Genomic DNA, 26604 nt, shown 5'->3' with positions numbered 1-26604 from the left:
GCAGTCTGGGACCCCTCGGGAGATAACGACCTGCTGGCTTAGGCCTGCTCCCGGGTGGCAGAGGGCAGGCCCAATCTCTAGGTGCAGCCCCTGGTTGGGCTCAGAGCAGGGCCGATTGGGGAGTTGGGGTGCCGCCCACTGTCATGCACAGAGCAGGGCAGATAGGGATGTTGCGATGCCACCCCTAGTCACACTCAGGGCAGGGCCGATGGGGGGGCTTGGGGTGCCACACCCTGTCACACACAGAGCCGCAGGGCAATCAGGGGGTTGGGGAGCTCCCCCCATCAGGCACAGAGCAGGGCTGATCAGGGGGTTGGGGCGCCTTCCCCTGTCACAAACAGAGCAGGGTGGATAGGGAGGTTGTGGCCCCATCCCCTGTCACACACAGAGCCGCAGGGCGATCAGGGGGTTTTGTCACTGCCCCCTGTCACACTGATCCCGGTGCCAGGAGGCCTCATGGCTCTGCTGATCCCGGTGCTGGGAGGCATATTACCCTTTTACTAGATAGGATAGAGACCTGGTGCATGGGTGGGGGCCGGCTGGTTTCCCCTGAAGGGTGTCCTGGATCAGGGTGGGGGTCCCCACTGGGGTGCCTGGCCAGCCTGGGTGAGGGGATGCTGGCTGTTTGCATCTGGTCACACCCCCTTCAGGGTGGGGGTCTCACTTGGGTGTCTGGCCAGCCTGGGTGAGGGAATGATGGCTGTTTGCATCTGGTCACACCCCCTTTAGGGTGGGGGTCCCCACTGGGGTGCCTGGCCAGTCTGGGTGAGGGGCTGAGGGCCATTTTCAGGCTGGCGGGTGACTGAAGCTCCCAACCTGTCCTTTTTTTCTTTTTTTTTTTTATTCTGGGCCAGCTTTAGTTCTGAGGCTTGGCTCCAGCTATGAGGCCTCCACTGCTGAAAGCAGGTTTCTGGCCTTTGTTTACCTTCTGTATTTGAAACAATGTTGCGGTCCGGCTGGCTGAGGCCTGGCTGACTGAAAGGAGGTTTCTGGGGTTTTGTTTAGCTTCTATATTTATTACAATGTTTCTTAGAGAACAGCTGAGAGGCCGGCAAGGTAGGCGGGGAACCTGGCTTCCTCCGTCACTGGAGCAAGCAAGCCTCCCCGTTGGCGTCAGCTGCCTGGCTGCCGGCCACCATCTTGGTTGGCAGTTAATTTGCATATCTCAGTGATTAGCCAATGGGAAGGGTAGCGGCCGTACGGCTAATTACCATGTTTCTCTTTTATTAGATAGGATTAATTCAACCACCCATCTGTCACTATGCCCATTTATCCATTCATCCATACCATCTATCCCACCCAACACTTTCTAAGTCCCAGGCTTGCCCCAGGTTTTCAAAATACAAAGACAAGACACAGTGGCGCTCTTTTTCTAGCTAATTTCTGAGGACATGCACTTTGGTTGCATCCTGCAGACACTCAGAAAGATCCAGCTTACTCAACACAATTGTGCCTAGATGCTGGGGTCCAGCCCCAGCGGGTCCAGGGGTTCCCAAAGGTGTGGACGGAGTCGGTGGAGAAGGAAAGACACGGAGGCAGTGTTCAGGTGATCATCATAGCCAGGTTCTTATTAGCCAGGTACCTTTCTTTGTTGTCATCTAACATCTGTTTATATACTATTTGGTTCCAATCTTATCCATTCTATACAAAAGGCCAGGGGGCTTCCCAACTCCATTCAAAGGTTACTCTATTGTTCCACTAAGTTACAAGGAAGTAACTAAAGGAGGTCACTCCAAGCAAAGATCAAAGCGACCAACCACCCCTCTGACACTCAGTTAAAGGGTTTACTGATAAAAATCCTCACCTGGGGAAACAACCTTTCTTTTCCTAGCCAGGTTCCTCCCCCTCTTGTCCTCTTACATCTGCATTTATCCTATTTGATTTTAATCCCATCCATTTCTTTCCAAAGGCTAGGGCATTTCTCATCTCCATTTCAAGGTTACTTGAAACTTCCCTGCACAGACTGCCTCAAGCAGCCAGGGTGGATCGGCTTCCAGCACCTAGAAGTGGGATGGGACAGGAAGCCTGACTTCCCACCTGACTTTGGCAAGTCTCGCTTTGGACAACTGGGTGGGTCCCACTTGGAGGTGAAAGGCCAGCGCTGAGCTCTGACTTCCCCCAACTCCAGGCCCTGCCACTGCCCCACCCAGCAGCCCCGAACTTCACCTGGCACAGGGTCTCTAGCCTCTGCTTCACCACCTCCAAAGAGCATCCATGGTGACTCAATCCTATAAACTAACTATGCATCAGAGTCCAGTCCCTCTCACCCAGGCCTGATACCCACGGTGGATTACAGACTCTCAGGGACTAAGTCCACCAAAGACTGATGTACGCCCAGAGGCCACTTATTCATTTAGAGAAAAGCCCATGACTGCAGTCCCCTGGGGTCCCATACTGGGAGGTGCTAGGAGAGCCGCCAATCACCCTGAGTGAGGTGGTGAGTCTCACAGAGTCCCCGGGGACCAGTAGACGTGGGTTCAGTCTCTGGCTCCCCATTTCCTAGCTGGGTGACTGAACTCTCTTAGCCTGTCTCTGTGACATGGATGTGATAAGACTGTTAGGGTCACCGAAGGAGGAACGCACGAGGCCAAAGGGGTAAAGAATTATGAATTTAACAGGTCATCTGGATACCAGATGGGCTGAGCCCCAATATGCCACCAGCACCCAGTGACGGGCGTCAGCGGTTTTTAAAGGACTTTTGTTGGGCTTTTTCTGGGCGGAGAATTCTCTGTGCAGGTCCGGATTCTGGGAAGCCCGGAGGGGAGAGATAATGGTCTTAGCAAGTGGACTGTAGTCTAGGCCAGTGGGATGTCCATTGTGAAGTGGCCTGAAAGTCGGTTCCCAGGGGAGGGGTATCAATTCAATTGTTTGATCCAACCTAACGAAGACAACTTGTCTTGCTGGGTTTGTATGAGGAGGACAGTGCAAGGTACAAGTGGGGGCTGTTTCAAATGCCTGCCCGGACATGGTGCAAAACTATGTCTTGTCTCCTACAGGAATGTCTGCGGTTTTAACTACAAATATTTCTGTTAGACTTTAACTGTCTTCCAGGAAATGGGGGCGAGCTATGCCTTTGTCTTTTCCAGGAAGGGAGGCCTGGGTGGATTTGAGCACAAAATAAAGGCTTAAAAAAAAAAGAAATGGAGTTAATATGTAAACTATAGCTTGGATAGAAAAACTTCCTAATTCTTACGTCTCTGTCCCCTCATCCCGAGTGTCAGGCTCGCCCACATTCTCCAGGACGTTGGGGTCCAATGCCAGACTTTGCTCCTCTGGCCCCGGCTTTCTGACTTTGGCCACACTCTTCAGGGGGACACATTCCTGACGGTGTCATTATCACTGAGGAAGCTAAGGCTAGGAGGCCCGAGATGGTAGATTTCACTCGTTTACCTCCCCTCCTGCCTGTCACCCTGTGCTGTGTTCTCCACATGGACGGAGAGCCTCCCCTTCGCACAGGAAGGGGGTGCCCTGGGGCCTCCCAGGGACAGTGTCCTCTGCCCAGTGAGGACTTTCTGGAGCCAATAAAACCCCTTGGAAAATTCAGCTGGTACCTTGCTTACAGAGTTACCCACAGCCATGCCAGGTGAGTGAAGAAGGCCCTCGATATATTTGGGGAACTTTGAGAAGAGAGGAATTCACCCAAATCTATAGGTATCTCAGGTGAGGTCTGATGGCACGTCGTTGGTTGGGCTTCCTGGCCTCAAGAATCTTCTGAACAGCCCAACCTGAGATTCAGCAGAGATTCAGCAGATGAGGAACATAAATAGTTAAAGGAGAGCCCATAACCTTCTCTTCTGTCTGTTCACATAGCATGGCTGTAGCAGAGATAGACCTCCTACAGCTGGGAAGGGAGCGAGTCCTTTTGCCACTGAGTCTAGTTGCTGCCTATAATGCCCTTATAGGTCTGTGGTGATCTCCATGTTTCTGAGTCAGAACTCCTGAAGCATTTCCATTACTTTCATATGTGAATGGGAAGAAGGGAAGTCTACAGCTCAGATGCCCCAGAGCAGGAGCTTTAGACAGCACTTCCTTGAGAGCCTCTACAGCTTGTTTCCCTGCAGGGCTCCATTGAATTGAAGAGGGTGGGTCTGACTTGAATAGGGCTTATAGAGGCTGGGCTATCAATGAAAAGTGTGGAACCCAATTTCTACAATATGCAGTCAACCCCAGGAATCCTCCAAGCTGCTTTCTTGTTTTTGGAAGAGGGAAAGTTAGGGTTCCTCTAAGTCTTTCAGGGTGAATCAGTAGCCCATCTTTAGATATGAGATGGCCAAAGCATTTTACTGAGGTCAGCAAAATGGAACCTTATCCTTCGAGACCTTATGTCCTTTAATAGCTAGCTGCTGCGGTAGGTATACTGTGTTCTTTTGAGGGTCTAGTAATGTCCTAGAATGTGAGTCATCTACATACTAGATTAGAGTGGAAACTCTAGGAAATTTAGATCAGCTTTTAATATCTGGGAGATATAGGTGGGACTTTCTGTATATCCCTGGGGCATTATAGTCCAAATAAACTGCTTATCTTCCCAGGTGAGGTGCCAGCCTAAGACATGACATCCCACCATAAACTGATTTTTAATGTAAAAATGTTAACTTCAGACCATTCTTTGTGTTTACTTTAGGTCTCTGAGTTTGCTAGGCTGCCATGCAGGCCCTTCCTTGAGCTAGTCAGGTTAGCATGTGGTCCCTTTTGATTCACACTCTCAATATTTGAAATTCAATAGAATCTGTATCTAGATGGTTATTATTATTATTATTTGTTAATCCTCAACTGAGGATATTTTTCCATTGATTTTTAGAGAGACTGGAAGGGAAGGGGAGAGACAGAGAGAGAGAAACATTGATGTGAGAGAGACACATTGATTGGTTGCTTCCCGCATGTGTGCCAACCAGGCCAGGCATCAAGCCAGCCACTGAGGTATGTGCCCATGACCAGAATCAAACCCGGGACCTCAGTCCCAGGGCTGATGCTCTATCTGCTGAGCCAAACTGGCTAGAGCTAGATGGTTTTTAATGTATTCTTTGAAAATTGTTTCATGTAAAGTAAATGTTAATGAATTACAAAAATTTTTTCTTTTTTTTTAAGGAGTAATTCCATTCTATGTCTATACATTTTGTTATTCCATTCATCTATCAATAGACACTTGGGTTGCTTTATCTCTTGGCTATTGTGAATAATGCTACTGCAAACATGGGTGTACAAATCTCTCTTCAAGTCCCTGCTTTCAATTCTTTAGAGTATATATCCAGAAGCGGAATTGCTGGATTGTAGGGTAATTCTATGTTTAGTTTTTGAAGGAACTGCCATGCTGTTTTGTTGGATAGTCTCAACCTAATGGCTAGAAAGGCCTGGGGCACTCACCTGGCCCCATCCTACCTGCGCTGAGCCCCCCACTGTTCCCTAATCAGAGCCAATGTGGTGACAAAACCGCCCTTGTGGTTCTTATTGTGATTGCAAGATGCACCTCAGTAGCAATCATCAGGGCACCTTGAAGGCACAGGTTTATTACTGACAAGTCCTGGAGGCCACACAGCAAGATTGAGAGAGAGAGAGAAATCAGGGACTAGGGTTCTGCCTTTATTGGGGCCCAAGGCAGGCTGGTTAGGTGGGAATTAGGGTGCAGGAAGGTAAAAGGGGGGTCATTCATAAGGTCAGTTATCTAGGGTACCCAAAGCTTTCTACAAGGGGAACTTAATGGGTGGGGGGAGTCTGGGTGCTTGTCTAACTGTTTAGCTAGGAGCTGTGACATGGCTGACAACATGTTTACAGGACATGGATTATCTTTGAAAACCAGAAAAGCTAACACCAGGCACTAACACTGCATTGTGCATAGCAGTCCTCCCCATTTCACACGCCCCCTAACAGTGCACAAGCACTGCTGCTCTGCGTCCTCTCCAACACTTGGCATTTCTGCTCTTTTTATAGTGGCCGCCTAATGTGTGCAAAGCGGCAGACTCACATTCCGAAGAGCTCTCTAGGTCTACAGAGCAGAGAACAAAGAGCCTTGATCAATGTCTGGATTTTGGATAACAGAGCTCTGAGAAGGAACTTTGCCTGGGGCCGCCCCTTGCCTCCTTAAGACTGGAGCTGGGTGCTGGGAAATGGGTCCTGGGGACAGTAAGGTGACCAGGTGGAGCTGCTGAGGTCAACCATGCCCTGGCACTTCCTGTGGAGGGTGCCTCCCTCCTGTCTTAATGAGGCTGACAGTGCCCCGCCCTTCAGAGGGGGGCAGAGGGCCTGCAGCTCTCCTTTTTGGGTTGGACTCACTGTGAGTCCAAAGCTCCAGATGGGGCCTTTGTGATTGTTAGAATCTAGGTGTCCCTGAGTCTCCCTGGGACACTCGGGGCTCCGGAAGCTTGGGGGTTTCCCCCAGTGCTTTACTGAGATGGCGTTTACGCAGAATAACATGCACAGATCCTGGTTTGCTGGATGAGTTTTTGTTTGTTTTTTTGGTTTTTTTTTTAAATATATTTTATTGATTTTTTACAGAGAGGAAGGGAGAAAGATAGAGAGTTAGAAACATCAATGAGAGAGAAACATCGATCAGCTGCCTCCTGCACACCCCCCACCGGGGATGTGCCCGCAACCAAGGTACATGCCCTTGACCGGAATCGAACCTGGGACCTTTCAGTCCGCAGGTCAACGCTCTATCCACTGAGCCAAACCGGTTTCGGCTGGATGAGTTTTTACACAGGTGAAACAGCTGTGTGACCACCAACCAGATCAAGTTCCAGAACTCTTCTGTGGGGACAGAAAAAGGCCCCTCTTTTTCTTTGCTGTGGCCTTCCACATTTATGAGAAATACCTGTAATTAAACCCCAAGATTGTTGGCTCCTCTGTTCAACCTGTGGGACAAGATAAGCTACTCTCAACCTACATTCTTGCATCCTCCTCCTACCTGCTGTTTCCACAATTCAGGGATAATTCACAAGGAGTCTGTAGTTCAGTGAGGGCGAACCTTTGGAGCTCGGCGTGTCAGCATTTTGAAAAACCTTAACTTAACTCTGGTGCCGTGTCACATATAGAAATTTTTTGATATTTGCAACCATAGTAAAACAAAGACTTGTATTTTTGATATTTATTTTATATATTTAAATGCCATTTAACAAAGAAAAATCAACCAAAAAAATGAGTTTGGGTGTCACCTCTGACACGCGTGTCATAGGTTTGCCATCACTGCTCTAGTTAGTAGAAAGCTCTCAACCCTCCTTCCCTTTCAGAGAAGCCTCTTTTGAACTCTATAACGTTTGCTCAAAGCATGATAAGTCGCCTCCTTGGCATATCTGATGGACTGTCTCCTGGAAAACAAACAAACTAACTTTTTAAGACCACCCCCCTGGAATCTGCTCAACTTCAACACAATCACCCCCCATCCCCCTCCCCCTGCTTGTTGCTCAGCAACAGCAATTGCTTGCTCTTTAAAAGCAGAAGCCACTCTTTGTTCCCTGCCCTGTATTGACTAGCAATAGCTGGCCCTCTCCTCCCTTGGAAAGTGAAATAAATGTCCTCACTGCATCTGTTCCCTTAGTTGTGAATTCTCTCATAGCCCGATCATCAGCCAAACCTAACAATTTTCAGCTCCCAGAAGACTCCCTCATGCCCTCCCAGGTTCATTGTCCAATCTGAGGTCACCGAGGGTTCCCGTGTCACAGCTCCTTTTGGTTTCGGGGGCCCTTCCATGGTAGGAGCACCATCACTTGTTCCTTCTTTCTCCTGCTGGTGCGCACTTGTGTGGTTTCCTGTTTGGAGCTATGGGAGTGAGGCTGTCGTCAATGTCTGTGTTCATCTCTCTTGAGTTGTTTTCCAAAGTTGTGTTATTTCACACTCCAATCTGCAAGGAATGAGAGTTCCACTGGGTCCATGTCCCCATCAGTGATGACATCGTCCCTGGTGTCCCTGCTGCTGGAGAGGATAGCAAAGAATTTCCCCTCCTTGCCCTCCTTTCTGCTCCAGCTGTGCTGGCTGCACCTTCAACTGGTTAAATTCTAGTTGACTCAGGGATACAACGGGGATGGAGGGTGGGCCAATGGGACAGGTGACCTCAGTTTACAGGAGCATCTCCAAGAAGTCAGTCTTTGCAAATTCTAGTGCATGTAGACACGGCTCAAGAAGGAACAGAGGTACAGACCTATGTGTGACCTTGGGCACCTTCCATCAACGTGACACCTATCTGACCTTTAACTGTTCATTCAGGCTTGTCTGATAGCTCATTGGTTTTCTCTCTAGCACATTGCAGGGACCTGCTTGACTTCAGGTAAGTTTATTGTCCCCTCTGCTCTTCTTTCCAATCTGCTCTTTGGACCCAGCCTATCTTGCTAGTCTCTGTTTAATCATTTCCCTCAACTCGGTGCTGAAGCCAGTTAAAGGCAGTTTATTTAATGTTACCCTGACCTCCATGTCATTTGGAATAGACTTCTCTCTGTTAGTTTGTTTTTTATATCCTCACACGAGGATTTTTTTCCATTTATTTTTAGACAGAGTGAAAAGAAAGGATGGGGTGTGAGAGAGAGAATTCAATTGGTTGCCTCTGGCACACACCCTAAGTGGGGCTGGGGATTGAATCTGCACTGGAGGTACCTGCCCTTGACTGGGAATGGAACCTGTGACCCTTAGCTCCGTGGGCTGACGCTCTAACCACTGAGAAAGAACCGGCCAGGGCTCCTCTCCATGTTCTAAAGCACAGAAAGAAAAGGGAGAAAGGAGGAGAGAGGAAGAGAGAAGAAAGATGTAAATTCACTGAGAGGGAACTCAGAAGCTCCCTGGGTACCACTATAATGGATATCATAACATCCATGATGAGGTTTTCTATTTATAACACACCTTTTTCTACATGGTGATGTATTTATAAGAGGAATAGAATTTTAAAGGAGAGAAATATCTTTTGGTGAATCACAATGTCCTCATTGAGGTCAGGCTGCCACTAGTGAGCCCTGTGACCTTGGTCAGGTCTCTGAGCCTCAGTTTCTCTGTGTGGAAAGTGAGTATAACCTGGCCTTCCAGCACCACCACCACCCCTCCCTGTGGCCCTGTCAAGTAGCCCATTGTTTTCTGGACATTGTGACTGAGCATGCTCAGGAGACACAGCCATACACCCACGGGCAGCAGCCTCTGAAACTCGCTGTCATGTCAGTGGTCAGACTCTGAGAACCTGTACACGAACCAAACACGGTACAGAGAGGAAGGAAAAGTCACTGGAGTGTCTGCTTACCTGTCCCTGAGCCCCATCCTGGCCCCTTCTCCCCCAGCACTTTCCCTTTCTCTTTCTCTAAATCCATGTCCTCTTGCTCCAGGCTCCTCCCTGTTGAATAACCGCCAAATAGCTTTGTTTTCTGTTTCATAGTAAAGTCCTTCCCAGTGAAGAGAACTGCCTGGCTGGTGTGAGGAGCAGCTGGGACCACAGAGGTGGTAGAGAGATGCCCCCCATCTGCGACCAGCTTTCCTTCGTGAACCCGGTGAGTTCCCAGGCAGTGGGCACAGGGCTGAGCTGGCTGCCTTGCCAGGGAAGCCGCTCTGGGTCTCTGAGGAAATCAGGCTGGGGTGGAAGAGGGTGTGTGTGGGCAGACATGCTCCATGGGGCAATTCTGACACAACCTCTGCCCCAGGCCGGTCTCACCTGCCTCTCAAGACCGAGGGATGATAATCACCCGCATTGGGGCATTGCACTGATGGTGGCGGAGCTCCCTCTGGGCGCCCGTCCTGTCCTGGGTGCTGAGGGGAGAAGGGCACTGGTCTGCCCTGGGAGAGTGGGGCTTTGTTGGAAGGAAAGGGGAGGCCAGCAGGGCTTCCCGGGGAGCCCAGCAGCCCGGCTTGGGCACTGACTTAGGAGATGGCCTCCATGGGTTCAGCCGTTTCCTAGCTCGGTGACCTCAGGCGAGCTGCGTTTTCCTCTCTGGGCCTCAGTTTCCACATCTGTAAAATAGGGGTAATGCTTGAGCCGCCTCCCAGGATTGGGTAAGGATGCAGGTAGCATATCTAGGGCGTTTAAACAGTGCCTGGCAGGCGGCGGGGGCTTTTGAAGTGATGAGCAGATTAGGAGTCTGGGGGCAGCAGGGAAGACCTCCTGAGGGGGGGCTCTGCTCCCTGGGGGGTGAGTTATCAGGGGCAGGTCCAGGGTGTGTGCAGGGGGCCCTCTGGGGAGTGAGAGAGGAGGGGGCGGCCCTGCAGTGTGGGAGCCAAAGGGCTGCCTTTCCCACCTTTTGGCCACATGTGTGGGGCCTGTCTGGGTGGCTGTGTGTAACCCTCTGAGCTTTGTTATCCCCACGCCATCCATGGGAACCTGAGGTTCAGAGGCGTTGAGGCCACTTCCCAGACGTCCCAGATGGTCGGGGAGGAGGGTGCCTTCATTTACCCCAGAAGGGGAGGCGCCCACAGGGAGAGCAGTAATGGGGGAAGGCAGGCAGGTGGCAGCCCCAGGCCCTGGAGGTCACTGTGCCCTGAACCGGACTGTGGAAGCCTCTCCCGGCCTCAGCAAACAGTTTTCTGAGGGATCAGAGGAGGAGAGAGTGTGGGGTAGGCGGGTGGCCTCAGGGTGAGAGGGTGTCCCCTTAGGCTCATTGTAAAATGGGAGATCCCAGCCTCCTTCCAGGCACTGCCATTTTCTTATCTTGGTGACTCGTTTTTACTTTTCAGACCTTGGATTCAAATGCCAACTGTTTCAAATTAAAATGAAAATCCTGCTTGGGTGGCAGAGAGTTCCAACAGGGCCTGGAGTACAAACAGGAAGGGGATGAGTATAGCCGCCAGAGGCGGGAGGAGAGCCCTTCCACCCCACGTGCTCACCCTCTCCCGGTGACCAGTGATTTCACCTCCCTCTTCCTCCAGCGTGTGCCAGGAAGAGCCCCGGCCTGGCTGTTCTGAGGACCAGCTGAACAACAGGAGGGTCTGCCCTGAGGTCCTCAGCCCCATTCCTTGCCAAGCCCCACCAGCCTCATCTGGCCCCGCCTCTCAGAGGCCAGGGTGGAAGCTGGGACCACACACAGGACAGGACTTGCTGTTTGGTGGGGGAAGCCCTCACGGAGCCAGGAGCCAGGAGCTCTGTGCTTCCTCCTGAGAAGCAGCCTGTGTGGGGCTTCACAGCATGGGTGCTGGGACCCACACCCACCCTATTACTGACCAGCTGGGTGGCTTTGGGCAAGTTACCAGACCTTCTGTGTTCAGTCTCCCCATCTGTAGGGGTGGCCCTGATAATGGCCAGGGCTGTTGCCAGGACAACTAGGAACAGCCAGGGAAATGGGCCCAGAAGCACCTCAGAACCCTTGGGGCAGCAGCCTCTTTGCCTGAAAGGCTCCCGCTGGCCCTGCAGTGAGCCCCCTGTGCCAGCTGTGGCTGGGTGCCCGCTGGGGACACTGTGCCTCCAGAAGGAGGCTGTGCATCCTGTGGCCTGGGGGCCTGGCTCTGCTGTCTGGGCCTCCAGAGAGGAAGAGGGGGGAAGAGTCCTCAGCCTCCAGGCCTGGCCAGGAGCTGAGAGCAAGCTCTGACCCACAGAGGGGTTAATCCATCTAAATTCATTAATTCGTCCAGGTTAGAGCTGAGAGGACACTGATCCTTTAGATGAGAGAGATGGTGTCTACTTTGTCATGGTCTCTGCCACTCCCTATTGCCCCTACCTGACAATCTCCCTCCTACACATCACCTGCCTGGCTCCTATAAGCATTTCAGTTCTGTAGGGAGCTGGCTTAAAGGAGAAGTTGGAGAAGATGTTAACTACTAGAGAAATGTGAAGATTGACTAGGAGCTGCAAGTTATCTCCTAGGTCCATGGTCGGCAAACTACAGCTTGTGAGCCACTTGCGGCTCTTGGCCCCTTGAGTGTGGCTCTTCCACAAAATACCACGTGGGGGCAGGCATACAGGGTGATTGAAACTTAGTGGCCTATGCCCAGAAGTTGGTTTTCGGCCTGGGCGTGTCTATTTTGAAGAAGTCCTGTTGATATTTGGCTCTGTTGACTAATGAGTTTGCTGACCACTGTACTAGGTTAATGCAGGGTAAGAGCACATCAGATAAAAGGCACCCTGGAGGTTAGCTTAAAAGTCATAAAGAAACCAATGTGGAATTTTGTTCAGAGAGACCAAGAGGGAAGGGTGCGGTAGAGACACCTACTATGTGCCAGTCTCTTCCCCAGACTTTTTCTCACTAAATCGTTGATCTTACCCAGAAGGTAGGAGGTATCCCTATGTTACAGATGAGGAAACTGAGGCAAAAGAGGGGACATGAGCTTCCTGAGGTCACCCAGGAAACGAGCAGCAGAATTAGGCTCCAAACCTGGATGATGCCTGGCTCTAAAACGATGCAAGCCTCACCATAACCATTGTCCTTTCAAGTGGCCCGGGAAGGGATTTGACAAAACGGGCTCTATGGGGCCGAGGAGGAGTGCAGACACCTCACTAGGGCCTCGGAGGTTGCCAGGGCCTGGGGAGGGACTGGGGAGCAGGAGCAGGAGAGGAGGAGGAGGCCCCGAGGCTGCAGAGCATCCAGGTGCTACCTGTGGTGGCTGGGAGGGCAAAGGTCATGGTCACACTGTTCTGTGGTGGGTGGACAGGATGCCTTCTTCTTGGCCTTCTCAGGGAGCAGAAGGTTTACTCTTATAATAGGCTGCTGGCCTGTTTAGTCCCTTGGGTTTCTGAGTTTTCAATCAGGGCCCTGGGGCCTTTACTAAGAGCCTGGCCTGGGGTCCAGCAGCCCCTCTCACTACCCTGGTTTCTTCCCCTCTCAAGGCCATGTTCATGCTACTTCCTCCTCTTGAAAGCTGCTTCTTCCTCTTAAGTAGGAGGGAGATTGTCAGCTCTGGGTTACATTGTCTCAGAGCCCGGTGGTCTCCTTATCAGTCTCAGAATAAACCTGTAACTCCCCGGATCCAAGTCTGCTTCCTCACAGGTAGGAAGATCCATGAGACTGAGACTCCATATGCCCTATTCACAGCTGAATCCGGCCCCTGGGACATTGCCGGACACACCAGGCCGGCCACTAGCAAGTGCCCGAGGGAACAGACAGAAGGAGAAGGACCCTAACTTGACTGCCTTCTTCTCTCTACAGGTCATCCCCTTCTCTAGGAACACACAAGGGGGTGACCGGCCCACCCTCCGGTATGGACATCATATCACTGTCAAAGGGATGTTTCTTCAGTCCTGTGGAACCAGGTACCTAGTGTTGTTTCTCTCCAGCCTTGACCGTTAGCAAACCATGTCAACTGTCTGCTCCAAGCTGCCTGTGCCTGGCTCAGGGGATGCTGGATGTGTAGGGCCTGGCCCCTGCCAACACTGCATGGTACCCCTGCCCCCTGCCAGGAGAATCTGGACACCATGAACAGAGATTCCCCATAGACACAGGGAGAGCAGGAACTCATAGCCTAAGGCCAGCCCCAGGACAGATCATGGGCTAGGATTGAATTTTACACAGGAAGACCCAGAGATGCAAAAATGATGCCTCCTTTATTTCCCATAACGGCCTTCGTTCACGTCAAAGCCCTCATTTGACTGATGTGGAAATCTTTATCTACACTAATAAAAGAGAAAAATGGTAATTGGCGTACGACCGCTACCCTTCCGATTGGCTAATCAGCGTATCCTTATGCAAATTAACTGTCAGCCAAGATGGCGGCCGGCAGCCAGGCAGCTGGAAGCGAGCAGGGAGGCTTCCTTGCTCCAGTGACTGCAGACTGCAACGTTCCCCGCCTGACTTCCCGACCTCTGAGCTGGCAGTTTGAAACATTCTAACAAATATAGCTGGGATCTCAGAGCTGAAGTTATACATTGGGCAAACAAACCAGCAGCGGAAGCCCCAGAGCTAGAGCCAGAGCTAAAGCTGGCCCAGAAGAAAAAAGAAAAAAAGGAGTGGTTGGGAGCTTCAGTCAAAACCGCCAGCCTGAAAGCAGTCCTCAGCCCCTCACCCAGACTGGCCAGGCACCCCAGTGGGGACCCCCACCCTGAAGGGTGTGTGACCAGCTGCAAACAGCTATCATCCCCTCATCCAGGCTGGCCAGGCACCCCAGTGGGGACCCCCACCCTGATCCAGGACACCCTTCAGGGCAAACCAGCCAGCCCCCAGGCCTCTATCCTATATAGTAAAAGGGTAATATGCCTCCCAGCACCGGGATCAGCAGAGCCGCGAGGCCTCCTGGCACAGGATCAGCGTGATAGGGGGCAGCGCCCAAACCCCCTGATCGCCCTGCGGCTCCGTGTGTGACAGGGGGCGGAGCCACAACCTCCCTATCCGCCCTGCTCTGTGTGTGACAGGGGGTGGTGCCCCAACACCCCCCCCCCCCCCCGCCCCGGGCCCTGCTCTGTGTGTGATGGGGTAGAGCCATAACCTCCCCATCGGTCCTGCCCTGAGTGTGACAGTGGTGGTGCCCCAACCCCCTGATTGGCCCTGCTCTGTGGGTGACAGGGGGCGGTGCCCTAACTCCCCTATCGGCCCTACTCTGTGCGTGACAGGGGGGAGCTCCCCAACCCCCTGATGGGCCCTGCTCTGTGCATGAGAGGGGGAGCTCCCCAACCCCCTGATGGGCCCTGCTCTATGCGTGATGGGGGGGGGGGCAGTGCCCCAACCCCCTGATTGGCCCTGCTCTGTGAGTGACAGGGGGCAGTGCCCCAACCCCCTGATAGGCCCTGCTCTGTGAGTGACAAGGGGCAGCGCCCCAACCCCCTGATCGGCCCTGCTTTGTGCATCACAGGGGGTGACGCCGCAACCTCCCCATTGAACCTGCCTTGAGTGTGACAGGGAGCGGTGCCCCAATCCCCCAATCAGCCCTACCCTGAGCGTGACTGAGGGTGGCATCGCAACCTCCCAATCCGCCCTGCTCTGTGCATGACAGGGGGCGGCGCCCCAACTCCCCAATCAGCCCTGCTCTGAGCCCGACCAGGGGCTGCACCTAGGGATTAGGCTTGCCCTCTGCCACTCAGGAGCAGGCCTAAGCCAGCAGGTCGTTATCTCCTGAGGGGTCCCAGACTGCGAGAGGGCACAGGCTGGGCTGAGGGACCCCCTCTTCCCCCCCCCCCCCCCCGAGTGCACAAATTTTTGTGCACCGGGCCTCTAGTATATATATATATATATATATATATATATATATATATATATATATATATGTATATATATATATATGCTTTAATTTAAAATCTTTATTGTTTAAAGTGTTATGTATGTCTCCCCCCCCCCATTGACCTCTCTCTAGCTGCCCCCAACCCCCTGCACATGCCCTCACCCCTCTACTGTCTGTGTCCATTGGTTATGCTTATAAGCGCACATGCAAGTCCTTTGGTTGGTCTCTTACGCCTCTCTCACTTCCTGCCCTGTGTTCCCTTTGAGGTTTGATGGTCTGATTGATGCTTCTATGTCTCTGGATCCATTTTGTTCATCAATTTATATTGTTCATTATATTCCACAAACGAGTGAGATCATGTGATATTTATCTTTTTCCAACTGGCTTTTTGCTTAGCATAATGCTCTCCAGGTCCATCCATGCTCTTGCCAATGGTAAGAGTTCTTTATTTTTACAGCAGGGTAGTATTCCATTGTGTAGATGTACACCGTTTTTTAATACATTCATCTGCTGATGGGCACTTAGGCTGTTTCCAAATCTTAGCTATTGTAAATTGTGCTGCTACGCACATAGGGGTGCATATATCCTTTCTAATTGGTGTTTCTGATTTCTTGGGATATATTCCTAGAAGTGGGATTACTGGGTCAAATGGGAGTTCTATTTTTAATGTATTGTGGAAACTTCATACTGTTTTCCTCAGTGGCTGCACAAGTCTGCATTCCCACCAGCAGTGCACGAGGGTTCCTTTTTCTCCACATCCTCACCAGCACTTGTCATTTGTTGATTTGTTGTTGATAGCCATTCTGACAGGTGTGAGATGGTACCTCATTGTCGTTTTGATTTGCATCTTCCTGATGATTAGTGACTTTGAGCATGTTTTCATATGTCTCTTGGCCTTCTGTACTAGTATGTCCACTTTCAAAAAGTGTCTATTTAGGTCCTTTGCCCATTTTTTGATTGGATTGTTTATCTTCCTTTTGTTAGTTGTATGAGTTCCCTATAAATTTTAGAGATTAAACCCTTATCGGATATAACATTGGCAAATATGTTCTCCCATGGAATGGGCTCTCTTGTTTTGTTGATTTCTTTTGCTGTACAGAAGCTTTTTATTTTGATGTAGTCCCATTTGTTTATTAAAATATCTTTATTGTGGAGAGTATTACAGATGTTCCTCTTTTTCCCCCTCTATTGCCACCCTCTACCCAGTACCCACCCTACCCCAAACCTTCACCAAGCTATTGTTTGTGTCGATAGTTAATGCATATATGCATATAAGGTCTTTGGCTAATCTCTTCCTGATCCTTCTCTGATTCGGATTCATCAGTCCGTTCTATGTTTCCATGCCTCTGATTCTATTTTATTCATCAGTTTATTTTGTTCATCAGATTTCTTGTCATTTATTTAGATTTTTAGATTCAATTTTTGGTGAATATGTATTTATTGCCATTTCATGATTCATATTAATTTTTTTTCCTCTTCTTAAAGAATACCCTTCAACATTTCATGTAATACTGGTTTGTTGGTGATGAACTCCTTTAGCTTTTTCTTGTCTGTGAAGCTCTTATTCTGATCTTCAATTCTAAATGATAGCTTTGCTGGGTAACGTAATCTTGGTTGTATTCAAAATACTTAAATTTGCCATCAAATGTAATTTTTAAAAAATATATTTGTATTGATTTTAGAAGGAGGAAGGGAGAGAAGAGAGAGAGAATCAACGATGAGAAAGAATCATTGATCTGCTGCCTCCTGCATGCCCCTTACCGAAGATTGAGCCCACAACCCAGGCATGTGCCCTTGACTCAAACCCAAACCAGGAGCCTTCAATCTCCAAGCCAATGCTTTATCCACTGAGCCAAACACCCTAGAGCTTAAATGTAATTTGATCTCTTCCTGTTTCAAGTTCCTTCCTGGAAAATACTAAGTCATTTCAAAATACAAACATCTCAGCACCGTTTCCCACCAAGAGGGGACTGTGAGGAACAGGGAAGAGATTGTGCAACTCCCCGGATGTACAAGAGCCCTGTAATACTCCAGCAGCCCTGGCTGCCCTCTGCTGAGGCCCAGGTGGTGTCTGGTGAGGGGCTCTTGCCTGATTTGGGTGGGGCTCTGCAGGAATTGAATAGAATGTCTATCTAGGGCCACCTCTAGGCTTGGTTCAGAACCTGGCCCTCTGGAGATGCAGAAGATGCAAAAGTGGGTGGGGGGCTTCCCTGAGTGCTTTGCATTAATTGGGGACACCAGAATGACCCCAAGAAGCAGGCTATGAACCATGCTCCTGCTGAGTTCAGGGAAGGCTTGGAGTAGACAGTGACTCCTTGGATTGGGACTGGTTTTAGGACATGTGCCTGGGAAAGGGCAGAACAAACATTTATTGATACCCTTTCATGAGCCTGGCTTCTTGGGAGGTTTTTTTGTTTTAATTCCTTACCTTAGAACTTACAGGAAGTTTTGAAGGCAAGGGCTTCCTTCCAAGGAGAGAGACAGGAATTAAAATTTACTTTTGTGGAGGCTTCTTGAACAACTCATTAATCAAACCCAAAGGAAAGGAGTCAGCACCACCTTGGGTGCCTTGACACCAGGTAGTGTGTTTCAGGGTCACCTCAATAATTAACAGTATGAGCTAGGGTCAGGGTGGGACACACACTAACCTCCGATGAGGGACAGACACACATATGGGAAGTTCTCCTGGCTGGAGAGCCAATATTCATTCCATGCCTCCCCTGTTCGATACCGTCTTTGTAGGTAAAGTCCATCAATGTCACATGTTCTCTCCATTTGTTCTCTTCCTTCCCAACTGAGCAGCCGTGGGCTGGCCTCTAACCAGTGCCCACTGGGCATGAGAGGCTCTTGCTTCTGGGCATGTTCCTGGATTTGCATCTTCATGCAAATGTGCAATCAGTTTCTGAGCCCTATGCTTCCTGAGGCTCGAGTCCACATTGTTCTTTACCCAGTTCCTGCTTATTTCTGGAAAGTCACGCTGAAAAGGGCAAAATGCAGTAGTAATTCCACAAAACACACTAAGTGCAAATTAGGTAAACACAAAGGAAGGCAGCACAGTGGGATGGGTGCCACCTGCCACAGGTTGTATGCAAGTTGCCAGACACACATGGAAGTCAGAGGCCCCGGGCCCTCCTACTCCTACCATTGGGAATTGACCAGAACGCTGTCTGATTTCCGTCCACCTAGGTTTGCTGTGAACTTTCAGACGGGCTTCAGTGACAATGACATTGCCTTCCACTTCAACCCTCGGTTTGAAGGTGACGGCTATGTGGTCTGTAACACCAAGCAGAAAGGGTGGTGGGGAACGGAGGAGAGGAAGATGGAAAATCCCTTCCAGATGGGAATTCCTTTTGAGATCAGCTTCCTGGTGGAGAACTCTGAATTCAAGGTGAGCGGGATTCTCCTCCCTCCCTCCTGCTACCTGTCCCCCTCCCCCATCGGGCCCGGAGAAAGGCCTGCAAATAATTACCCAGGCAATGCCATTATACAGATAAGAGGAGCTTACACACCTTCACCTGCACCTACAGAGCACCTCTTGCTTCTGTGACCAGGAAATAAGAGCTAGGTAAGTCCCCACCTGCTCTTTGGCCTCGGGTTCCAGGTGACTTCCATCCTCTGCTGCAGCCTGTCTGCCCCAGGTCCGAAAACAGCATTTCTTTTAGTGATGCTGTGGCAGCCCTTCTGCAGGCCCAGGGGCGGCTCAGGGCTGCATGGTGTAGTCATTGCTCTTGCAGGCAGAGCAGTGCTGCTGGGCCTGGGGAGAGGGATGGCTGTGTCTGTGCTTCTCTGTGTGAACAGGATGCTCCCAGGCCTCAGTGTGCACCCTGAGGTGCCCTCTCCTCTGCTCCCATGAGCACATTATGAGCATTTAAATGCGCATATTGAAATGGCATCCCAGGTGAGCTGAGAAAGACAAACCTAGAGCAATAAACAAGCAAGAACTCAGAAGCCAAAACTAGAGCCAAGTGGTGGCTGGGTTTGGCTGCACTTTGGATCACATGTGTGTTCCTGTACCTGGAGCAGCTCTGAAGGCTGGGCCCCACCTACAGGGGATGGAGGTGAAAACCAGACAGGCCTTAATTTCTAGAAGCCGGGGTCCTAGTGCTCAGGTGTACTTCCCGCACTGGTCTGGGATCCCTCTCCTGAAATATGTGTTCCTGTTGACAGGTGAAGGTGAATGGAAAGGACTTTATGAAGTACACACACCGCGTGCCTGTACACCGTGTGGACACCATCTCCTTTACCGGTGGTGTGGCCGTGAAACAGATCAGCATCAAGGTTAGATGGTCCATCTGGTACTTGTCCCACTGGCTAGGTACAGGGTTTATGCCTAGGCCCTGTTGGGTAGGTCCAAATGTTCCAGCCAATCTCTCACTAGGGTAACTCGAGGGACACACCTTCAGCTCCCCCATCACACTCTTCCTGTGTCACTGTTTCTGTCCAGAGCACCTGCCTCAGCCTGACTCCCTTCCCTATTGCCTGTCCCTCTCTACTCCCAACCTGGTTAGGAGGCCATGTGGTTCCCCAAAGAACCCAGCTTGGGAATCACACTGAATCTAGCTCAGATCCCAGCTCTGCCATTGTCATCAGCTGTGGGATCTCAGACAAGTGAGTCTGCCTCTCCCAGCCTCAGTTTCCTCATCTGTGCAAGGGGCATAGCTACAGCCTCCCCAGGAGGTATGTGTGGGCTCAATGAGGTGATACATGTCAGAGGTCACCTAATGGCCCCCATGGGCCCACACCAGGGTATATTGGACCCTCTCTGTGTTTTCCAAGTTTTGAATGTATTGCCAACATCTACAAGGTCAGGAGCAGGTTTGCATTGTGGAGCTGATGCTGGTGATGGCCACACAACAGTGTGAAGGAACTGAATGCCCCTCCACTATGCTTGTGAAAATGGTGAAGGTGGTAAATTTTATGTGTATTTTACCAAAAATATTCCAAGTCAGGTGATATCACATGGAAATCTGAATGTCTGGCTTTCTGGGAAAACATGGAAGATTGGGGTATGCCTGCCCCACATTCTCACAGGTCCCCTGGCACCTGGATTGGAGATGTTATTTCACCTTTGTTATTTGAGTGTGCTCCTGAGATGGGAAAAGCACACAGTATGCACACAGCAAATATGAACTTCTCTCTCTTTGGTCTGATCTCTTCCTCTCTCCCTCTCTCCTACTCTGTCACTGCCTGCCTGGCTTTCTCCCTCTTGTCCAGGCCCCTGCCTTTCCACTCTTCCTTGGCTCATTAAAGCTTCTCTTCACTCCCTTTCCCCTTTGTTTTAACAGGACACCTGTGCAGTCCCTGTCCAAAGAATTATCTCTGAGGTGCAGTCGTACTCCAGTCCCTGTGACTCACCTGAGTCCAAAGAGTGGAAACCAAAAGTGAGTTGAACATGGACACCTGGGAGCTGAGCAGTCAGCAGGAAGGACAGGGGTCTGAGAGGGGCTACTTCCAGCCAGCAGGCAGCCAGGGCATCTAAGCCCCACCATGCCCACCCACGGTTCTCTATCTCCATCCACCAGGCACCCAGGGCGGGACCTGGGAGGTGTCCTTGGTTCTCCCCTCCCTTCCTTATAGTCCCCCCAGTGCACCATCACCTCTCCTTCCTGAAGCCACTGCCTTCGTCCAGGCAACCTGACCTCTCACCTCTCTCTCCCCTCACACCCACCCACTGCCACAGTGACCGTCACATAAGCAAATCTTATCTCATCCTCTTCATGCTTAAATCTCTTCAAGGCCCCAGGCTCAAATAAAGCTCCAATTCCCCAGCTGGATGTGCAGAATCCTCCCCAGTCTTGCCCAGCCCACCTCCCCCCCGCCCCCACCTTAGCCACGAAGACCCTCCATCAGCCTCCACTGCTCACTCCAGGCTCCTTCTGGCCACCACGCTTTTGCATCTGCTGTCCTGGTGCCCAAAGTACCCTTTGCCACCTCACCCAGCCAGCCCCTAACTGCCCTTCAATGCCCTGCTTCAATGCAGCTCCTCAGGGGCATCTTCCCTGCCCGGCAAGTTGCTGGATACCCCACCGCCTCCCTGACCTGATGCACTTTTTACAGCTTTGTGCACGCCAGGCACCATGTCCGGCTGTAACTGTACTTACATGTCTGTCTCTGTCACTCCATCCCCTCTTTCCCCAAACCATTCGCTTGGAATAGTGACTTGTCCCTTTCTGTATCCCCAGCACTTTGCAGGGAATAGAACAGGGGTCAAACCCAAGCTGGGAGCCAGATTTTGCCAGAACCCCACTGAGCCCCTGGCTGAGTGCCTTTCTGGTTCCTCCTGAGAGAAGGAAACATGGTTCTGTCCCTTAGCAGCCTTCCCCAGGAACATGTGTGCCCTTCACTCACTGCCATGCCCTTGACCCTTAGCCCCAACCTCATGGGCTTTATCATCCTGGTGCCCAAACATTATTGCCCAAAACCTCATGAAACTCTCCAGAAGAAAATTCAGAGACTATAAGACAGGCTGTGCTCAGGCCTCCAGGAAAGGGCCAGCACTAAGATGAGAAATGCACTCAGAGGCCCACAGCAAATATGAGCTCCTCTCTCTTTGGCCCTCCTCTCTGATATTTTCTCCCTCTTGCCTACTCGTCTGTCCCTGCTTCCTCCCTCTTGTCCAGGCCCCTGCCTTTCCATTCTTCCTTTGCTCATTAAAGCTTCTCTTCACCCCATAGCACCTTTTGTTTTGACAGGATACTGGTGATGTCCCTGTGGTGCAAAATGGTCAGACTACCTGTGAAATACTTGAGCCCAAGGAGCAGAAAGGAGAAGTGAGTTAAACAAGGAGAACCTGGGAGGATGAGCAGTCAGCAGGAAGGACAGAAGGTCTGAGAGAGAGGCTAGTTGCAGCGAGCAGACAGTGACGGCCTACAGGCCCCTGCATGCCCACCCAAGGTTCCTTATCTCCATCCACCAGGCACCCAGGTGCCACAACCTATTGCAGTGAGGATTCAGAATCTGGTGAAAGGGCCACACACAAATTGATAGACTAAACAAGAAATATAAATTTAGAATGCATTGGGGAACCAGGTGGAAACCTACTCTCTACTAGAGTGACTTTCAGAATCTCCGGACCCATAGCTTTTTGCTAGAATATACTTTTGCCCTTTAGCAAAGAAAACAGACATTAATGGTAAGTTTTGATAAACAATAAAAGGATTATGTGCTTAGAGGATTGCCTTCAGCCATTCAGCCAACAGCAGGTGATAATATGCTGATTCTCAGCCCTTGCTGAATATCAAAGTCCATCAGCCTTCTGATGGACTTCTGGCATTTATATGTTAACTACATTTGGAGCTCTAGTGGCTCAATCTGTTATTAGCCAGTACTTAATGTTAACTACTTTTTGGTCTTTTCCTTCAGCACCCAGGCCCCTGATCTGGGAGGCATCCTTCATTCTTCCCTCCTTTCCTTAATATCCCTCCAGTGCACCAACGCCTCTTCTTCCTGAAGCCACTGCCTTGGATTAGACCACTTGACTCCTCACTCCTCACCCCTTCACACCACCCACTGCCACAGAGACGTTTCCAAAAGCAAATCTAATGGCATCTACTCCCTCCTTAAAAATCCTAAAGGCCCTGGGCTCAATAGAGCTCCAGTCCCTCAGCTGGAGGAGCAGAATCCTCCGCAGTCTTGCCCAGCCCACCTGTCAGCCTTCCACCTTAGCCATGAAGACCCTCCATCAGCCTCCACTGCTCACTCCAGGCTCCTTCAGGCCACCACACTTCTGCATCTGCTGTCCTGGTGCCGAAAGGACCCTTTGCCACCTCACCCCAGCCCTTAAATGCTCTGCTTCAATGTGGCTCCCTGCCCGGCAGGATGCTGGATGCCCCACCACCTCCCTGTCTCAATGGACATTTCATAACTCTATGCACACCAGGCACCATTTCCTATTGTAACTGTATTTACATTTCTGCCTCCGTCACTCCACATGTCCTCGCCCAAACCCATGAGCTTAGAATTCTGACTTGTCCCTTTGTGTATCGTCAGCACTTTGCACAGTGCCTGAGTGCAGTAGGGACTGGGTCAGTGAATGAGGGTGTGATTTGCACAGTCAGGAGAAGGGGAGACCAGTTAGGGCAAGAAGACCAGTCTGCTGGGCGGGGAGGGGCCTCGGGCAGGAAAAGGAGCAGGGCCTGGCCCTTCCTTGGCCACTTGAGCAGTGGGGGCAAGGGCTAGGGTGTCTCCCTACCCAGCTTCCTGTGGCCCATCACGGTGCATGGTGGGCCCCTGCCACCTGCCACACTGACTTTAGGATGGAGGAGCTCCGGGGGGCCTTTGCATGGCAGCCAGACTTTGGCCCTGGCCTTGGGCAGACAGGTTATGCTGATACAACCAGACACAACTGGGTACCATTTTGTATTTGATCGCTTGCTACCTGGACAGGCTTGGGCAAGGTGCTTAAGCTCGCTGAGCCTGTTCTCTCACTTAGCAAAACTGAAGCTAAGGATGCCTCCCTCATAAAGCACTGAAGCCAGAGCCTGGCACACAGTAGGCCTCACTAAATACTAGTTTTCACCCTCCTGGTGAAATCGGACATGGCAAGTAATGGTTTTGCCCCTGGGAGTTGAGGTGAGCTGTATGTTCTATGTCAGACTCATCCTTCTCGCTCTCTAGAGGAGCCGGCAGGATATCCCCTCGCCTCCACCCGCCCCCTCCCTGTTCTTAACCATAGTGACCTGGGATGGTGGGTGAGCATCTGGGCACCACGGGCTCAGGGAGGCTTGCTTGGGAGCAGGAAGAAAGGAAGTGTGAGTCTGGGAGGCATTTCTTACCACCGTTTCGGCTGTCATCTCCCCGTCAAGTGGCACCAATATTAACCAGCATTTTTATTTTTCGTCCCCTTCAGCCTCCAAGTTACTTGCAGGCCACCGCAGCTCCCAGTGTAAGTCTCTTGCTCTCTCTTGGGAAGCTCTTCACTGGGGTCCTTCCTGTGGGTTAAAAGGAGGAGGCAGGGCCAGGCATCGGACCTCTGCCACAGGGCGACTGGCACAGCTGAGGCCAGACCCCTGGGCACCCTCCTGACCCTGGTTGTGGGGGAGGGTTTGGGGGAGTAGGGGTGGTTGGCTGGGCTGATGAATTGGAAACAAGCTGAATTGCCCAAGCCCCTGCCATTCTATGGACACAACAGAACACAATTACTTCCTCCTGCAAAGTGAAACTACGCTAGAGGAATTCCCCTGAGAAGGAAGATGGGCCAAAGGCCACAAATGAAGCCACATTTCTCTCCAGAGGGAACTTTGCCCCTACCTCACCCCCTTAAGAGGAGAAACACCTCTACCCTGCAATTTTCAGAGTCTGGTCTGGGCTACTGAGAGGGTTCCTCACTGGCAGCTGCTGGTGGGTGTGTGTTAAGTGGTGCCCTCTGGTGGCAGTTGGCGGTCTTCACGCTGGTGAGAGCAGGTTAAATACCCCATTTCTTTCTTCCAAATGCAAAAGATCATCCCTGGACACAAGTGTCCTGTAAGTCTGCAAGCTCAATGAATGCACAACCTCACTCCCTCCTGCTGGTACAAGTTAGCCGGGAGCCCTGGAGTTAGTGGAGGTGCCTGTGGAGGTGCTGAGGGCAGGTGGCCATGATGGGGTCTGGGACGATGGCAGGAAGTTGCACCAAGGCTGACAGGAGAGGGCAGGCGAATGGGAGAATCCAGGGGTGGAAGCCTCACACTGGAGCATCCCTTTAGAGTGTGTGGGGGCCTGGGAGTGGGCGCAATCCCACACTGAATTCCTGATCTCTTTTTAACAGAATCCTTTATCCGCCCCCATGGCTTAGCCAGCCCTCCTGGGGGTCACCATCTTGAAACAGCAAAGGCCAACCCCATCCTTTGAATTAGCCGATTGAGAAAGACTGTGCACCTGAGCTCCAATCAAGAGCAAGCGATAGGTCACGTGCATCGGGGATTATAAAGCCAAGCAGACCCCCTGCTCATATGTGAGGGCTTCCAGACCATGTGTGCTCACCCTTCTGCATAGAAGTAAAGATGTTTGCCTTGCTGCCTGGCTCTCCAGTATGTTTTGTATTGGGACCTCTGAATTGGGGGCTTTGCCTTCTGAATTGGGGGCTTTGTCTTCTTTCTAACAGGTATCAATACTAATACAGTAGAAGCTCGGTTCTCAAACTTAAATCATTCTGGAAGGCTGTTGGAATAGCGATTTATTAAAAAACCAAATCCATTTTCCCATTAGACAAAATGTAAATTGAACTAATTCATTCCAGGTCCATAAAGGATTCCCTGTTTTAACCTTTCTTTTATACAGTACATGTCTAATGTACTGTTTAGTCTATGAACTCACACCTCTTTGCTTCAATGTACCTAACCTCCCCTAATCACGTTCAGCACTTGTTTCAGGGTGTGTCTCAGGAAGTCAGCATGCTGCATCTTCACTTTTTCACTGTGCACTGCCTCAGAGAGGCTGTCACTGACTGACTGCTTTTCATTGATCCAAATCAGCAAAAGTTTCTACCTCTTCAATGACCTGTCATCATGGTTTTTTTCACAGGCTTAGCAACATTAGCACTCTTGATGGCCGCTTTATGTTTTAATATAGTCCTAATCATCCATTTCACCAGCTAAGAAAGAAAAAAAACCCACAAAAATATTCATAGCATGATTTCTTGAGAGGTTAACAACAGGAGGGTTAGGGGAAAACTGAATCTCATTCTCTCCGTTGATTGTGACCTAAGAGATGCTTTTGTCATGCTGAGGTCTCAGCATGAAAGGGTTGTCAGGTTGAGAACCAAATCCTATTCAACAGGAAGACATTTTTCCATGAACATCTTGGTAGAGAAGTGAATTGTCTGAGATGGGAGAGCTCTGAGACCTCTGAGAAGGTCTGATTGTATTGCATGGTTTCATCTACACCCAAGGCCTGATGAACCACATCTGTCTCCCTGCAGTCACCAGGGCATCTCGTGTTAGAAATGCTCTTAACCAGTGTCTCGGGGATTAAATAGGTGCTCAAAAATGGATTGACAAGGCTCTCAACTTCTGCAGAAGGGTTCAATGCCCAGCAAGAATATGGTGGGCAAGCACAAAGAATGGGCAGTCCATCTCCTTTGATCCCTTACGTGTTACTGCACTCCACCCTGACTGGCTTAAGGGCATGGTTTCACAATCTGTCAGGAATGTCTAACTTCAGAAGGGCAGCACAAGTTACAAGTGGGGGCTGTTTCAAATGCCTGCCCAGAAATGGAGCAAAACCATGTCTTATCTCCTACAGGAATGTCTGCGGTTGTAACTACCTGTTAGACTTTGTCTGCCAGGAAATGGGCGAGAGCTATGCCTTTGTCTTCTCCGGGAAGGGAGGACTGGGTGGATTTGAGTACAAAATAAAGGGTTATAAAAAAAAGAAATGGAGTTAATATCTAAACTATAGCTTTGATAGGAAAAACTTCCTAATTCTCACATCTCTGTACCCTCATCCCAGAGTGTTGGGCTCTCTCACATTCTCCAGGACATTGGGGTCTAATGCCAGACTTTGCTCCTCTGACCCCCGCTTTCTGACTTTGGCCCCTCTCTTCAGGGGGACACATTCCTGACGGTGTCATTATCACTGAGGAAGCTAAGGCCA

General features: G+C 50.7%; 1 protein-coding gene across 2 annotated transcripts; it reads left to right on the top strand.

The window, feature by feature from the left end:
• The first annotated feature begins 9340 nt into the window (after positions 1-9340).
• On the top strand, positions 9341-25026 carry LOC138993747 (galectin-9B-like). 2 transcript variants are annotated; one of them, XM_070393080.1, is made up of 8 exons: positions 9341-9452; positions 13032-13135; positions 18220-18421; positions 19201-19311; positions 20319-20414; positions 21726-21803; positions 23882-23917; positions 24779-25026. In XM_070393080.1, the coding sequence occupies exons 1-8, from the start codon at positions 9414-9416 to the stop codon at positions 24803-24805; spliced, it is 693 nt and encodes a 230-aa protein (XP_070249181.1). In that variant the 5' UTR covers positions 9341-9413; the 3' UTR covers positions 24806-25026. The 2 variants fall into 2 exon arrangements, with proteins under 2 accessions (XP_070249181.1, XP_070249182.1); XM_070393081.1 differs by lacking the exon at positions 21726-21803.
• Positions 25027-26604: the final 1578 nt, after the last annotated feature.

The sequence above is a fragment of the Myotis yumanensis genome, unplaced genomic scaffold (genome assembly GCF_028538775.1).
Source record: "Myotis yumanensis isolate MYYU_CA2020_CCGP unplaced genomic scaffold, mMyoYum1.0.hap1 SCAF_16, whole genome shotgun sequence".
NCBI lineage: Eukaryota > Metazoa > Chordata > Mammalia > Chiroptera > Vespertilionidae > Myotis > Myotis yumanensis.
Note: the sequence above shows the minus strand (reverse complement) of the source record. Positions and strands in the feature narration are given on the sequence as shown.

Coding starts and splice junctions, on each gene's coding strand:
- LOC138993747 (XM_070393080.1), top strand. CDS start 9,414: ATGCCCCCCATCTGCGACCAGCTTTCCTTCGTGAACCCG. Junction 13,136..18,219: donor CTTCAGTCCTGTGGAACCAG/GTACCTAGTGTT, acceptor CCGTCCACCTAG/GTTTGCTGTGAACTTTCAGA. Junction 20,415..21,725: donor CCAAAGAGTGGAAACCAAAA/GTGAGTTGAACA, acceptor TTGTTTTGACAG/GATACTGGTGATGTCCCTGT.